The 17,892-nt window shown below is 39.9% G+C and overlaps 1 protein-coding gene across 4 annotated transcripts in view; it reads right to left on the bottom strand.

Moving 5' to 3' along the window:
- Positions 1-17,892, bottom strand: part of PCDH7 (protocadherin 7) — a 748,481-nt gene that overhangs the window by 348,516 nt on the left and 382,073 nt on the right. For 3 of the 4 annotated variants that reach the window (XM_075858898.1, XM_075858909.1, XM_075858918.1), the window contains exon 2: positions 14,654-14,870. The exons of the other annotated variant lie outside the window; for it this stretch is intronic. In XM_075858898.1, the coding sequence (XP_075715013.1) occupies positions 14,654-14,870 (217 nt within the window). The remainder of the gene's footprint in view (positions 1-14,653; positions 14,871-17,892) is intronic. 4 annotated transcript variants of the gene reach the window in all.

The following is a 17,892-nucleotide window of genomic DNA, read 5'->3' as shown; positions in this document are numbered from 1 at the left end:
GGGGAAGAAGACATCGGGAAATAAGTTGGGGGGCCGCCAATCTGAATCTTTGCCTTAGGTGCAGGAGAACCTAGCTACGCCTCTGCCTTCCCTGTAAGCCTTTTCTGTATTTACAGTATAAGGGTGTGTTTAAATCGGTGTTCGGTTTCCGTTGATGGGTTCCGTCAGATCTTTCCGTCGGAGGAACTCATCAACGGAAACCATAGCTTCCGGTTGCATTACCATTGATTTCAATGGTGATGCTTCCATTTCCCTTGGTTTCAGCTTGTCTCTGTTACGTAAGGTTTCAGGTTTTTTTTGCGGAATCAATAGCACAATCGACTGCGCTTTTGTTTCTGCCAAAAAAACGGAAACATTTTATGGAAACGGAACGGAGATAAACTGAAACAATTTGCAACCGAAGCATTACCATTGAAATCAATGCTAATGGAAACGAAAGATATGGTTTTCTTTTGCCTTTACGTTGATGGGTCCCTCCGACGAAAAGGTCTGACAGAACCCATCAACGGAAACCGACCTCTGATGTGAACAAACCCTAAAACATTATGTAATTTCTCATAAACCCCAAAAATAGGCTAAAATACATATTTAGCAAATAATCCTCATGTTCAACAAGATATATATCTACTAGAAAGGTAATTGTGCAAATTCTTCAAATTGCCTTTCTTCACCATTTCATTAAAGTGTTGAGTATAATATTATATTCAAAAAGAAAATATGCTTCTCAATGATAGGCTAGAGGGATCCTGTTACACGTATACACTAAAAGTAAAAACAGTCTGTCATATTTTATTCCATTCCAAAGAAAAAATCTCTGAAATCTGGACGTATACATTGCAAGCACGTAACCAAAGCTGTTTACGAATGGCAGCATTTGCATTTTAATGTGTTGCAATAAATTTCTCGTGCATAAATCTGAATGTCATCTCATAACCCATTTTGACACAACATAAGCAAATGGGATGGAAAAATAGCTTTCTGACTATTCTGTGGAAGCTAATGAGTTAATTTTATGTAAAAAAAAAAAAAAAATACAAAACAAGAGCAAATAAAACGTATATTTATTCTGCATGTTTCTCTCTGTAGGAAAAATATTGTAAATTTAGTAATTAAAGGTAGAATATTCCAGCTTACTGTAAACAGATCTGATGACATTTCTATATCATAGCCATACGGCTACTAAAAGGCATATAAGCAAGATGACCTGGCTTAAGTTCATGTCCTCCTTTATTCCTACATGGTAAGATAAGAAGGAAAGGGGCATCACCAAGGCTCCTGACATTATAGTATGTACCATGTTTCCCTATGATAATTGAATTTTTAAAGGTGGTATATTCCACCTTATTATAAAAAATTAGTGTGTACCTCTATGAGCTGCAGAATTCAGTGTTTCATTTAAATAGCTCAGGCAGCTTCTAAAGGGCCTGTGGACAGGTGTCTACTGGCTCAAGGGTGATGCCACCAAACACAACCAGTACAAGGGAGACCTTATTTTGATTTCTGACAATGCGGCCCTATCTCCTCTAAGCACAGCCCTGTCATTTTCTACTAGAAAGCTAGCCACTGCATCAGAACTACTTGCGAGCAGGTTTTCATTACCTGTATTTGCTTTTGCTAATCTGGTCTATTTTCGCTAGCTGTACCATGACAACTGGCTTGATTACCTTTATATTCCAGACACCTTTTAGGTTACTATTGCATTTCGCAAAATATTTCCTCTGCAAATATTATAAGAGAACTATCAAATCAATTAAGTGAAAGCTTATTGTTTCCGTTTGTTTAATAAACGGGGGCAAATATTTTAGACAATCACAATTAAGAAGCCGGATATTTTCCAAAGTATTCTTGCTATGGGGAAGTCAAATGAGAAATCCAATGCAAGTCCTGATTAAAACCTACCCAAGCAAAACACTGCAGATTACCTAGATTCCAATTAAATGTGACAAATGAATACTTGACAGGTTTCAATTCCAATTCTACTCCTGTCAGAATGATCCATTAATATTGTAGAAGAAATTACCAGAATTCAAATCCAAGCAATACAATTGGCATCATAGAGCTAGATTTATGGTTTCAAAGCTGTAATCAGAGACTTGTCTCAATTGAACTGCAAAAAGTTCTTTCATTCCACTCAAGGAGCAAATGTTAAATAAGTAGTTTGCACAAGCAGACAGCTGTACATGGAGGTAGCGCGCGTTGCAAATTAGAAGTTTTCTTGCATTGTTCCCAACTAAGAGCATAAGGGATATTTACGGCATTACAGCATGCAACATTGAACTACAAGTCACATGTTTATGTAGAAAATACAATTCAAGTGGATGAATATATAGGAATAAATGTCATTAAATGTTCAGATCATATGTCACTGAGATAATGAAGAATACAACACACGTCACCTGACTGTCATCGTGTAGTTCCATGACAAGGGACTAGACAATCCAATTATATAGTCATATTGCTTACATTGAGATCACATACTAGGAGCCTTATCCCCAATGTGGCTTTTCATTCAAGTAATATTGCTCCTGTATTATATAATCTTACTGTGCATTATTATATTATATTATATTACTATAATGGTGTTATATTATATAATCAGACAATGACATCTGCCAGCCAAGTCTTTATTAAATCCTTTCACATCATATGTTTATAGAATAATCCAGATTTTCTTTCTCATTGTATTCCTAATAATATACCTGCACTACGAACAATGGTGTATAGTACTCGTCCAATAGAACGAGGCACAGGCGATACCAGAAACATCTATGAACGCAACAGTGAGGATTGTTTATACATATGGACTTGCCTCATTTGGTCCTATATATATATATATATATATATATATATATATATATATATATATATATATATATTTATATTTATATATAAAGCCTTAGATTACTAAAACACGTCAGATTGTTTCCGCTCATGAAGCGACTGTCCGATGTGACAGTCACTTTAAATATGATGCCGGGACTAAATAGGTCTGCAGGAGAAGCATTGGGCATCATATAATTGCCTTGGCAACTGGACGACCCCATTTGATGCTGCATCGATTGCTGCTGACTGCACATTTCAGCAGAAGATGCAGCTACAGTTATAATGCGAGTGAGGCTTTAAGCTGCTTATTGGAAAAACTGTATAGAAAATATTAGAGAATTGCTTATATAACAATTCCCTAATATACTATTATTACCTGAATTTTTGCAGGCAGTATATGGCCAGGGTACATTAATCCCACTAGAGGAAATGATGCCATTTTAAATAAATACTAATTTCCCTAAAAAATAACTAAAATGCTTTAACCACATTGTTTCGGCAGGACTTTTTGACATCCCATGAATTACAAAGTAACATCTGGCAGCTGCAGTAAATGGGTGTGAATGCACCAAAAGTAGCTAAATTACAACAAACTTGGTATAGGCTTTTTTCACATTGGTATTTTTCTGTATTTTTAGGGTATGTCCACACACAGCATAAACACTGCAGAATTTCCGGCCGGATTTTCTGTGCAAAAATCCTGCAGCGTTTTCGCAAGAGAAATTGATATGCTACAGATTGAGATTCCGCACCGCAAGTCAATTTCCGCACTTCTCTACTGCATATTTTTTCTGCAGAGTGTGGATAAGATTTGAAATCTCCGAAAGTTTTCCGCAACGACTGAACTAACTTTCCTAAAAATGTATTGAAACAAATGTAAAAAACGGCCGCTGGAGAATTCCACTGCTTACTGTCCGCAGCGGAATTCCACAGCAATTCCGCCACGTCTGGCCATGCCCTTATACTCTGCAGTTTTTCTGCCATTAAATCTGTTGCGCAATATCCGCAACTAATCCGCCCCGTGTGCACATACCCTTAATGACAAGAATATCGCAGGCTGCAGCACTACTCCTGATGTCAAAAATATGAGAACCTGATGAACCCGAATATATTTGTTGGTATCCGTTTGCAGACAGATCTCGCATAGCTATCACAGCTCCATTAGGCGAAAACAGCTCCTGAATTTCTGACATAATGGCATGTGCAGGCGTTTTTCGCAGCGTCCATTACGGACATAATTGGAGCTGTTTTTCTATGGAGTCAATGGAAAACGGCTCCAATTACGTCCCAAGAAGTGACATGCACTTCTTTGACGCGGTCATCTTTTTTAAAAAATGACCGTCTGCACAGTACACCGTAAAACCCATTCAAATGAATGGCCAGATGTTTGCCGACGCTTTCAAGCAGTATTTTTGCCCATAATTCGAGGTGTAAAACGCCTGAATTACATCCGTAAATAGTGCGTGCGAACCTACCCTAAGGGCACAGCCAGACGTGGCGGAATTGCTGTGGAATTCCGCTGCGGACAGTCCGCAGTGGAATTCTCCTGTGGCCATTTTTTACATTTGTTTCAATAAATTTTCTGGCAAGTCAGTTTAGACGATGCGGAAAACTCCACTGCGGACCATAGGCTGCGGTGCAGAATTTTCAGTCCGCAGCATGCACTGAGGGCATGACCACACGTGGCGGAATTGCTCTGGAATTCCGCTGCGGACAGTCCCCAGCGGAAATCCGCAGCGTAGAGGTTTCTCCATAGCCTTCCACAGCTTTTTAGTTGGGTTCATTTACACGTTGCAGACAATTCCGCTGCGGAGCATAGGCTGCGGTGCAGAATTTGGTGTCCGCAGCATACACTGGTTGTTGCGGACGTGTAGCGGACTTGCTGCGGACTCATTGCGGAATTTCTCCATTGACTTCAATGGAGAGTCAAAATTCCGCAATGAAGTCCGCAGATGTTATGTGTGCTGCGGAGCTTATTGGTTTTACGAACATGACATTTCTTCATTCTGGCTGGACCTATGTGTTTCTAGGTCTACAGCCAGACTGAGGAAGTCAATGGAGCTCCCGTAATTACGGATGACTACGTGGGTGCACCCATAATTACGGGAGCGTTGCTAGTTGACGTCAGTAAATAGTCACTGTCCAGGGTGCTAAAAGAGTTAAGCGATCGGCAGTAACTGTTTCAGCACCCTGGACAGTGACTTCTGATCACAATATACATCAACCTGTAAAAAAAAATAGAAGTTTCATACTTACCGAGAACTCCCTGCTTCTCCCTCCAGTCCGGCCTCCCAGGATGACGTTTCAGTCCAAGTGACGGCTGCAGCCAATCACAGGCTGCAGCGGTCACATGGACTGCCGGGTCATCCAGGGAGGTCGGGCTGGATGCCGAAAGAGGGACGCGTCACCAAGACAACGGCCGGTAAGTATGAAACTCTTTTTACTTTCACTAGGGAAAGGGCTGTCCCTTCTCTCTATCCTGCACTGATAGAGAGAAGGGAAGCCCTCTTCCCCTGAATATGCAACGGCTAGTCCGCATCAATTTAATGCCCATTTTAGGCAGAGCCGCAACAGAATCTGCAACGCAGATTCTGTGCGGCATTGATGCGGACAGTGGCGGAAGAACTCCGCCACGTCTGGGTATGCCCTGACTGTGACGGAGAAGAAGCGGAATTTCATTGCGGATTTCAGCCCCTGCAATGCAAAAACTGAAATCTGTTTCAAGTCCGCTGTGTTTTCTGCAACATCTGAATTACCTGTCAAATATGCAAATGCTGGTGCAGATTCGTTGCGTAATTGCCCCAAATCTGCACCAACATTTGCAGCGGAAAACCTCCGCCACGTCTGGACGTGCCCTTAGGAAATTAAATCACATTAAACAGGATGTATATGAATAATAAGAATAAAATAAATTTATGAATAAAGTAAAACATAAATATATAAATAAAACAATACATAAAATAATAAATACAACATTTTTAAACTACAAATTTCAAATAAATATAACTTTTTAATTGATTTAAAAAACAACGATTGGAATTATATCTAACACAGATTTACTCTGAAATCAAATCTAAATATCCAATAAAATCTGTTCAGTATATTTGGCCCTCTTTACTGTGGTTTATTATAAATCGGAATAAATAATTAATACTGTGTAGAAAATAATGATTTGCTTTTTCTCCTGAATTCAGGGCCAGTGCACAAATTCTTCATAAAAAATGTATTTAAAGGAGCATATTTACAGCTTATTAAGTGTGACCTGAATGGGGAACTCCAAATCTCATTAAATTATTATCTACATAGATTCACCCGCCATTAAATATATTATAAATGGTAAAAGGTTCTGGTATTTTCTTTGCATTACCCGGGCCGTGACTTGTGAGTGCTCTTTGACAAGGTCTCGCTTGTGGTGTGCTCCATTTCACCTCCGTTCAGCTCCAGTAAACTGCGGTAATTAGGACTTTTCCTTTAACATTCGTCTCAATATCAGTATTCTGATCATTCAATAGAGAGAAATGTTCTGCAAGTAGAAAACCACTTGATGGTTTAACACGCTGACCGGATAAAAGGGAAATGGTAAAAGCTATTGGCACAAATATATATATATTCTTGGAATTACTAAATAGGATTGCACTTTAAATGTGGCCTGTCATGCCTGTGGTAGCATTATGTCATGGCTCATTACTCCTGAACCTGATCATAAATTTCACCCTATAGCCTTTCATCGCCAAAGCTGTTTAAAACTTGGTCTAGTTCCAGGTATGCATTACAGTTGCAAGTCTTGATGGGTTTTAATTAAACCGATCACCCACGGTGCAGCCTGCAGAGCGCTGAATATTTTTATACTCTTTTCAATAATCTATGGGAAGAATAACAGAGGACTAGGAAATGTATAGGTTTCCCTGAAAAAGCCATATGAATAGTACCATGAAATATGGGGGCACTGGATGAAATCCAATCCTGTAATTTAAGAACTAGTCAGCTCCTTGCAAACATTTTCACCCCTATGGCGTTTTTCCTGTTTTGTTGCATTACAACCTTGAATTAAAATGGATTTAAAATTTGATTTCATGTAATGGACCTGACAAAATAGTCTAAATTGTTACAGTAAAATAAAAATAAAAATCTAGTTAAAAAAATAAAAATAACTAAAGACAAGTTGTTAGTGCATATGTATTCATTCCCTTTGCTATAGAGCCCCTAAATAATGTCTGGTCAAAACAATTAACTTCAGAAGTCACATGATTAGTTGAATAAGGCCGCCCTGGGTGTAATCAATGTGTCACATGGTCTGTCACATGGTGTCAGGGGGTGAATATTTGCACATTAAATTTGCATTGCAAAGTGTCAAAACTGGAGTGAAAATCTGGAGCTTCTCTACAGAAGACTGAGCATGCTTTGATTACCATGCAGATTTAAAAAAATGTATATATACATCCACTTGTACTGTAATGTAAATTGCTGTAGATTTGCAGTGTGGAATCTGCATCACAAATCAGCATCAAATCCGCCACGTCTGCCCTGCTGAATTTCCATAACGGAATACTGCGAAATTCAGAATCAGCAGCATTTACAGTGGCAGCAAAGTGGATGATATTTTGCTTATCTCCGGCCCACACTGCGGAAATAAATTGCAGAAAAGTCATGCAAAAAGTGTTCTGCGGTGCGACTTTCAAATTCGCATCATGTCAATTTATGCTGAGTATTCTGTGTGTTGATGCCACGTGGCCCATAGACTTCAGTGGGGAGCATAAATTCTGCAGTAAAAAGAAGTGCATGTCACTTCTTGAGCCATTTTTCATTGACTCAATAGAAAAACAGCTCCAAAAACGGCCGTACTACGCCGCAAAAAACGCTAGTTGCTTAAAAAATGGCTGAAAATCAGGAACTGTTTTCCCTTGAAAACAGCTCCATATTTTCAGACGTTTTTTGTTAAGTGTGTGAACATACCCTTAGGCCACGTTCACACGTGGCAGATTTTTTCCGCTGCAAATGTTGTTTCAGATTCGGGGCAATTACGCAACGAATCTGCACCAACATTTGCATGTTTGACAGGTAATTCAGACGTTGCAGAAAATTCTATTTTGAATCAGGCAAATTTGCAATGTCTCACTGGATTTCATAGTGTTATGAAAAAGCGGCAGTGATTATATATACAGCAGAATATATTGAGAGGGTGCGAAATTTGGAACTGTTCGGTACATTTGCATCAGCACTACCTGACCTGGTGTAGTGGGCACTACAGATATGTTTACATGTACTATTTTTATCGCATTCTGGTCCCAGTATTTTACTGCAGCGCAGATGTTACATTGTAGTGAACAAGATTTTAGCGACTGCAACAATCTGTATCCCTAAGGCCTCATGCGCACGGCCGTGATTTTCGGGTCGGCCGGCAGCGGGCTGTCAGCCGCGAGCCGGCCGCAAATCACGGGCCATGCACATGGCCGCGGCTATTATTTTCAATGAGCCCGGACCGCAGAAGATGGCCGTAATAAAACATGTCCGTTCTTTCTGCAGTGCGGGCTCCCGGGCCATGCACAGACCGTAAAAACTACGGTCGTGTACATAGCCCCATAGAAATGAATGGGGCCGCAATTCTCCAGTGGATATTCGGGGGAATTGCGGCCACAAAAGCATGTTCGTGTGCATGGGGCCTTACATGTTTTAGTAACTTTTCCTATATCTCCAAAGAGGAAAGACTGCGGCATTCAAATCCAGATGTTTAACCATGATTGCGGAAGAACAATGCATTTTTTCATAAAAGAATACCTAGGAACCTTTCATCCCACAGCTGCTTCTTTATAGTGAACGTCCTCCTTTAAAAACTTTATTTTTTATTCCAAAATTCTATGCTGATTTATTTTATAATACATTTTTATAGAGATTGTAGTGACATTTTTCTGTTACAGAGGTCCGAATCTCCTGTTTTGAGGCAGACACAAAATAAGTAACATTTCTTAGGCCATGTTCAGACGGCGGAATTTTTCTGTTGCAAATGTTGCTGCAAATTTGCGGCAATTACGCAACGAATCTGAAGCAACATTTGCATATTTGACAGGTAATTCAGACGTTGTGGATATCACACTGGACTTGCCACAGATTTCAGGCTGTGCATTGCAAAGGCTGAAATCTGCAGTTAAAATCTGCTGCTTCTCTGCAAGAGACTGTGCATGCTACAGAGTGAAAATTCCGCACTGCCAGGGCACGTTCACATGTGGCGGAATTGTTGTGGAATTCCGCTGCGGACAGTCCGCAGTGGAATTCTGCAGCGGCCGTTTTTTTTCATTTGTTTCTATACATTTTTATGAAAGTTAGTTCAGATGTTGCAGAAAATTACTTTGCGGAAATTAGGCTGCAGTGCAGATTTTTCCCTCAGCAGCATGCACTTTCCATTGCGGAGAAGAAACGGAATTTCACTGCGGATTTCAGCCTTTGCAATGCATAAACTGAAATCTGTGGCAAGTCCGCTGTGATATCTGCAAAGTCTGAATTACCTGTCAAATATGCAAATGTTGGTGCAGATTCATTGCGTAATTTCCACAAATCTGCAGCAACATTTGCAGCGGAAAAATTCTGCCACATCTGAACGTGCCCTTATTTTCTGCAGAATCTGAACTAAGTTACCTAAGAACGTATAAAAAACAGTGGAAAAAACGGCAATTCCATGCTGCATGATAATTTTGGCATGTTGCATGACCTGTTATTGTATGCCCAGACGTGGCGGAGTTCTTCCGCCACTGTCCGCATCAATGCCGCACAGAATCTGCGTTGCAGATTCTGTTGCGGCTTTGCCTAAAATGGGCATTAAATTGATGCGGACTAGCCGTTGCGTATTGAGGAGAAGAGGGCTTCCCTTCTCTCTATCAGTGCATCCTCCCTGGATGACGCGGCAGTCCATGTGACCGCTGCAGCCTGTGATTAGCTGCAGCCGTCACTTGGACTGAAACGTCATCCCGGGAGGCCGGACTGGAGGAAGAAGCAAGGAGTTCTCGGTAAGTATGAACTTCTATTTTTTTTACAGGTTGATGTATATTGTGATCGGAAGTCACTGTCCATGGTGCTGAAACAGTTACTGCCGATCGCTTAACTCTTTCAGCACCCTGGACAGTGACTATTTTCTAACTTTGCCAAGCAACGCTCCCGTAATTACGGGTGCACACACGTAGTCACCCGTAATTACGGGTGCACACACGTAGTCACCCGTAATTATGGGTGCACACACGTAGTCACCCATAATTACGGGTGCACACACGTAGTCCCCCTGTAATTACGGCAGCCCCATTGACTTCCTCAGTCTGGCTGTAGACCTAGAAATACATAGGTCCAGCCAGAATAAAGAAATGTCATGTTCATAAAACCAATACGCTCCTCAGCACACATAACTAGAGATGAGCGAACTTATGATAAGTTCGGTTCGGCTGGTTCGCCGAATTTCTTGAAAAAGTTCGATTCGGACCGAACTAGTTCGGACCGAACCTGTAATTCAAGAAAGCCCATAAAAATCATGTATGGAGCTCCCGTAATGACGGGTGGCTACATGTGTGCACCCGGCATTACGGCAGCGTTGCTAGGCGACGTCAGTAAATAGTCACTGTCCAGGGTGCTGAAAGAGTTAACTGATCGGCAGTAACTCTTTCAGCACCCTGGACAGTGAATTCTGATCACAATATAGAGCAAACTGTAAAAAAAAAAAGAAAAAGACGTTCGTACTTACCGAGAACTTCCTGCTTCTTCCTCCAGTCCGGCCTCTCGGCCGTTTCCTTGGTGACGTGTCCCTCTTGACATCCGGCCCAACATCCCTGGATGACGTTTCAGCCAATGTGACTGCTGCAGCCAATCACAGGCCAATCACATGCTGCAGCGGTCATATGGACTGTCGCGTCATCCAGGGATGTCGGGCTGGATGTCAAGAGAGGGACGCGTCACCGTTGCTTTGGTGACGCGTCCCTCTTTCGGCATCCAGCCCGACCTCCCTGGATGACGCGGCAGTCCATGTGACCGCTGCAGCCTGGGATTGGCCTGTGATTGGCTGCAGCCTGTGATCGGCCTGTGATTGGCTGCAGCGGTCACTTGGACTGAATCGTCATCCCGGGAGGCCGGACTGGAGGAAGAAGCAGGGAGTTATCGGTAAGTAGGAACTTCTATTTTTTTTTACACGTTGATGTATATTGTGATCGGAAGTCACTGTCCAGGGTGCTGAAACAGTTACTGCCGATCGCTTAACTCTTTCAGCACCCTGGACAGTGATTATCTCCTGATGTCTCGTACCGGAAAATCAGTGACTCATAAGCCGGGTTCGGTCAATACGTGTTCCGCCGAACCCGGTGAAGTTCGTATTCGCTGCGAACCGAACTTTTCACGATGTTCGGACTGACACCAGGTTCGGTTGTTCCGGTTCGCTCATCTCTACACATAATATCTGCGGACTTCATTGCGGAATTTTGACTTTCCATGGAGAAATTCCGCAATGAGTCCGCAACAAGTCCGCTACACGTCCGCAACAACCAGTGTATGCTGCGGACACCAAATTCCGCACCGCAGACTATGCTCCACAGCGGAATTGTCTGCAACATGTAAACGAACCCTACTAAAAAGCTGTGGAAGGAGAAACGTGTACGTTGCGGATTTCCACTGCGGACTGTCCGCAGCGGAATTCCAGAGCGATTCCGCCACGTCTGGTCATGCCCTAAGACACTAATCTCTTTATGATACCACTTTTGATTTGGCTTATTTTGCGGCAGAATGTTGTGCCATTTTTTGCCGCATTTTTGGCACACATTGCCACATTTAATTCCCTTTTTGAAACAATTTTAAACGGAGTCTAGTGAGATGCGAACATCAAAATTGCACTGAACTGCGCAAATTTGCACCAAAATTTGGCACTTTTTTTTAAACTTTCTATACCCAGACACAGTAGTAAATCTGCCGTTGGTTATTATAACGTTTTTTAGGAAAAGATTCAGAAAAACATGCAATTTATTGATTTAAATCCCAACTTACTGTAGACTTATGAGTCCAGCGGGTGGCCTCACTGATTTTAAAGCCTTCCTGTGTGAACGTGCATACAAAGATAGCTGTCAATTTGTGAGGACCACCAATAGATTTATAAACCCAGAGGGAGCAAGGATTAAAGGTATTTATTAAAGCAATATTTTTTTTGCATGTTGTAAATCGTTAGTACATGTAAATATATTACATTTGGTAATATTTCTTATTATGGGTAAGTGGAATCTTCCACAGCAGCCTTTAGGTCCCCTTTCCTTTCCTTTTCTGAATGCTCTCTGTCCTTAATCCCATACAATTCCCTTCAGTGTAAATCAGTAAATAATAGACAGGTAGGAGGAGGAGGAGAAGGAGAAGGAGGAGGAGGAGGAGAAGGAGAGGAAGGAGGAGGAGGAGAAAGAGGAGAAGGAGGAGGAGAAGGAGAGGAAGCGAGGAGGAGGAGAAGGAGGAGGAGGAGGAGAAGGAGGAGTTTCGTGTTATATTCAGCTCTGTGCCTCAGCCTGTGTTTGAGGTTCATGCTGTGAGAGGGGATCAGCAAGAGGGAGACATCTTATTGGCATTATTGGCATATTGGAATTTCATTTACATTATTGAATAAACACTTGTTCCTGAATTTTTCCAAAAGAAAATGTTCAGGATTTAACGTTGCTGAATTACACAGAGCAAAAAAGTTTTTCACACTACGCCACCTACTACACCGATTGATTTGGTTGGAGGAATGTTTAGTTAGTAGACTAAGCACCATGCAGGGATTTACAAATAAATCATAAGGTGCTTGGCAAAACTCAGAATGGGCCCAACTCCTCGCTGAGAGCCCTGCCAAATGGACTACGGCTTTATGAAAATTTACCAATCCATTTTTAGGTTCCATATTCTGTGCTGAATAAGCTCATAATATATCATTCTAGCTGCATGCAGCCACCACTAGGGGGAGCTGACTGTATAATTTGAACTCAATGGGAGCTATAAAAATTTGTATGCAGTGACTGGATACAATGGTAACTGTTCAATAGCATGAGTCATGAGTCTATCCCACTGCAACACTAAGCTGTTTTAGTATAAGCCAGTAGGCAGAAGCCCTATTATTAGAAGTAATTTTTTTATTGTATTTATTTTGTGTTTTTTTTTACAGTTTTTATTTTTAATAGATGAGCAAATCTGTAAATAGTCATCTCTACCAATTCTCCAAAAAGCGAATTAGACCAGTTTCATATTAGCGTACTAAGGGGGCATTTCTGCACCTGTTTTACAGCCGCAAATCATGGCCCAACCGCCGGTCTAATGACCAGAACTAACAGCATCATAGACACCTATGATGTTCTTAGTTCAGGTCATTAGACCCGTGGTCGGGCCTGAGATGTACGGCAACAATACACATGTCTGAAACTGGCCATACACTAATTTAATGTAAATCTCAAACCTAGTGAATCGCTTCTACCATCTCTACTCTTAAGAAATGCTCATGAAATGTACGTGTCAAGAGCTTCTCCGTCTATATATGTAAAATAACAAACCAGCCATTCATACTATTTAGAATGTATATAGTAAGACAACTTTTGTCTGTAAATAGTCTGAATGCGCCATTTCATACTTCATTCCACTGTCTAACCTTCCAGTCTTTTCTCCCTCGCTGTAAGACATGCCATTATCTTACTGTTATGTTCGGCTCAAGAACCTCTTCCTTCTCTGTGCAGGACCCCATGCCTTTAGAATGTCCTTTCTTTCTATATATGTCAAGCACCTTCTCTCTTCAACTTCAAGGCTTTTTTATGACTTGCAGATGCAACTCGGCATTGCACTAAATCCAATCTACTCATTTACCATGACAACCTTCAACTATATCTATGGGAACATCCTACAGCACAGGCACTTAGAGAATACTTGATTGCTGAGATTTAGTTCAGTAATATTAACTTTCAGCTGAGATGTTAGTATTATTGCATATATGAGGTATTTCCTTTGCTCTATTACGTTTGAAAAATACTAATACAGAAAGCAGAGACTAACAAAATATGTGCACTTCATGCCAACATATAATAAAATAGGAATAATAGGTAGATTGATTTGAATACTCCATGTGGAGATTATATTATTATGTATTACCATGTACCAGACAGAAAACCAAAAAGAAGCACAAAATGGTGAAATATAAAGCAAACTAATAATTATGAACCTCTGACGTAATGCTTAAATGGTATGTACACTATTGGGACCTTTGTGTCACCACGGTAACAGACTACAACCAAGCATCCCCTGAGTAGTCTGATTCTGCTATCTATCATTTCGTAAGTTAGCAAGAAGTAGAAGATAGATGGAAAAGGGGATGACTGCGGGATCAGAATACACAGGATTTGGTTGTAGTCTATAACCATACATACATATAGCTCTGCATAGAAGCTGTCGTCACAAAACGTCACAATTTTTTTACATTTATTTTTTTTATCAAGACTATTTACCAGTTGCTTCTTTTTTATTTTTAATTTGCAATGGAGCAATAAAGACATGGATGCAAAGGTGTACATACCATTTCATATTAGATTACTTTTACATATCAGACCAATCCATGTACTCATGATATATGCAAGCCAATTCCTCTTTTATACAACTTCAAGTAATAAGTTGAGATACAAAATAAATTCATGGAATTTAAAAAACTTAGACACATATGTAATCATTGAAATGACTACTTACAGTGTGACAGTGGATTTGTATGTACACTTTGCATGTGTGCTTCATATTATCCTAAATCATCCAAGGTAATAGAACTAACTCTACTTTTTACTTGTTCTCCCAGAGTACATGTGTATGTGTATGCCCCTACCATTTTCCATATGCTCTGCCTCACCAACACTGCCATCCGGCGTTGTTCGTTCATAGTTGTCTTCTGGGAGTGGTAGGGCACCCAGTCTTGGTCCGGAGGAGCTCTTACTACTCGGCGTCTCAGATTCTTCTAGCCCACTGTCATAGCAACTCTGCAATGACCCCTGATTAGGGTCCTGAGGTTGACTCACAACAGAAAACGTCACTCTACGAAATGGCTGTAAGACAAAAGATTCTGAATGTCACTAGAAAATTCTACATAAAGGCAGTGCTGTCAACTGTACAGAGTTGAAGAATAGGAATGGAGTAATTTCTAGTTAAATCACAAACACAACTTTTTTCTTTTAATATTAAAAGACAGGTATTTACAGATGTAGCAATGCTGAACTTATCAATTAACTCTTTGAATTGAGATGATGTAGTGTGATTACCAAGTACCTACAACACATTGTGAAAGAGTTGTGAGAATGTAAAACTTTATAACAACTGACAAATTTAGCGCTGGCTAATCTATAATTACTGTAAATTATATTTTGGATTTTATAATTTATTAGTCAAACACTGGCAAGCATTGTATTGGCTGTAGGCAGCATTTGATCAGACAAAAAAAAAGGATAAAATAAAAAGAATACAAAAATACAAAGCAGTGGTGGACATTGCAATAGACTGGCATTGGAGGACACCACAAAAGTTCCCTGCTCCTAGAGCTTACAATCTATGTACATAGGAAACATGAACTAAGTAAAAGTTTATACAGTATGTTGACCACTGAAGTGTGCTTGTGATATGCCTACTCTAAATATAGAATTAACGCTGCGATCATAAAATACAAACAATAAGCAAATTTGTTCAGTAGGTTCCGAAAACTGGAGCAACACTATAGTCACACTATGGGCACAGTCGCTCATCTTTTGAGGCCAATATCTTATAAATTAAAATAAAGACCAATTGTGCAAGACCTCAATTCAAAGGCTGTATAAGGCAGATTGAATTTCATTTACATTATTGAATAAACACTTGTTCCTGAATTTTGACCAAAAGAAAATGTTCAGGATTTAACGTGGCTGAATTACACAGAGCAAAAAATAAATAAAGTTTTTCCACACTACACCACCTACTACACCGATTAATATGGTTGGAGGAATGTTTCGTTAGTAGACTAGGCACCATGCAGGGATGTACAAATAAATCATAAGGTGCTTGGCAAAACTCAGAATGGGCCCAACTCCTCGCTGAGAGCCCTGCCAAATGGACTACGGCTTTATGAAAATGTACCAATCCATTTTTAGGTTCCATATTCTGTGCTGAATAAGCTCATAATATATCATTCTAGCTGCATGCAGCAACCACTTGAGGGAGCTGACTGTATAGTTTGAACTCAATGGGAGCTATAGAAATTTGTATGCAGTGAGCTCCCCTAGATGTGGCTGCAGGTAGCCACTATGACAGTGTCCCAAAAAGAAATGTGCCCCAAAGAAGCCACGTGCTGTGTCCCTATGGAGGGTATGCCACTGTACCTTTTGCTTTAACACTTTAAGAACATATTTAAGCTGTCCATGCTTTGTGACAAATACACTAAGAGTCAATTGGTGAATAGAATAGTTCCATCGACTGTTATCTTGTTCACCTATTATGATAAATGATTCTAATATATCAAACATGCCTGAAGCTCTGATCGTTTCCTTCTTGTATTATGACTCGAATTTATAAAATCCCCATAAAAGTAGAATCCAGAGTCCAGAAATTGCAAAGGGATCCAGTCCAGCTTCTGATGATCCTTCCCAACACCTGATCAAATTTATCTCCTATAATTGTATTGCTCTTAGTGATCGTGTTCTTGGTAGCGAAACCTTTCAATGGTATTTATACCATTATACATGTAAATAGATGACTTTAATAAAGTAGTTTGTATATATAATAAAATAGTGCTTAGAGACAAGGACTAAGGTTAGAAGTTTATTGCTAAAGTTAATGGGAAAATCTATGTTAGATGTTTTCCCTATAAACTAAAGACATTCCATTACCTGCACAATACATACTTCAGAAAATGTAAAGAACCGCATAATCCAGCCTCTTAAGGATCAGCAATATGGTTTTTTTTAAGGCAAGACCATTTCCAGCACAGGACATCCATTCATAAGTAAAACCACACACTAGATAATTTGGACGACTGAAAAGGCAGCTTTAGAGCATTTTCTGCCGACTTTCAGACATGAACAAGTGTGACAGACATAACCTGAAGACAGATATCTGTGGAAAAGATTTGCTGTGTTGTATTTTTTCCTATCATTGTCGGGTGCAGTCTTGCATAGTCGTTCATGTCACATGACAAATCTACATCCCATCAATAGAAGCCCAGACCATGGCGGTCAGATATTGACTGTCGATTTTGTCATTTTAACTTATGGCGTTGTCATCTAGAATGACAACCTTCAATGACCGATATTTGTGTTGCTTATACATCTATGTTGCTGGCGTCAGTATTGAAATCTCGATTTCTTGATTTTCTATTTTTTACTTTTAAGGCCAGCTCAGCTATGTCCTTCTTGTACACAGGTGCCCAAAATTCTACAAAATATTCCTGGTGTGGTCTGACTAGTGATTTGTATCTATTATATTTTTATGTATGTATATTATTATACATGCTACTTTTAGCTCACTTTTCATTCTAACAATATCACTGCAGCCAATGACTGGCTGGTAAATATATAGCTAAGCAGATTGCATTTGTTACTTATAGACATTTTGTCATAATGGGCATTGTTCTTAGGGGTTGAAAGCCACTTTAAGTAATACTCAGAAACGGAATGAGTAGAGTCTTATTTTATATAAATTAGACAATAAAGTAAGGATATTCTGCATTTTATAAACTTTTAAAACTTCACATCAAACGTAAGTTTGAATCAAAAAAATTGAATCCAGAGACAAACAATAGATAAAGAACAAGGAGGAGGAGCCACAGGGAGGACGTATCACATATGAACAAAGAAGACTTGTAGCAGAGAAATCGTGATACGTTATGTTGGAAGAGAATGACTTATGTTATTTTAGGTAGGAAGATGTGTTCTGGCTTCAAAGTAAAAAAAGAAAGATGCAAGGAAATGAAATTCTCTCTCCCTGTCCATCATTATTTTATTTGTTTCCGTGCTGCACTTATCATTGAGATTCAGAGGAATACGGAGGCAAAGACAGTAAAATAAATAAATAAATAATTTGCCAATGTGTTTTGAAGTAGTTGTA

The sequence above is a fragment of the Rhinoderma darwinii genome, chromosome 1 (genome assembly GCF_050947455.1).
Source record: "Rhinoderma darwinii isolate aRhiDar2 chromosome 1, aRhiDar2.hap1, whole genome shotgun sequence".
NCBI classification, from domain to species: domain Eukaryota; kingdom Metazoa; phylum Chordata; class Amphibia; order Anura; family Rhinodermatidae; genus Rhinoderma; species Rhinoderma darwinii.
Note: the sequence above shows the minus strand (reverse complement) of the source record. Positions and strands in the feature narration are given on the sequence as shown.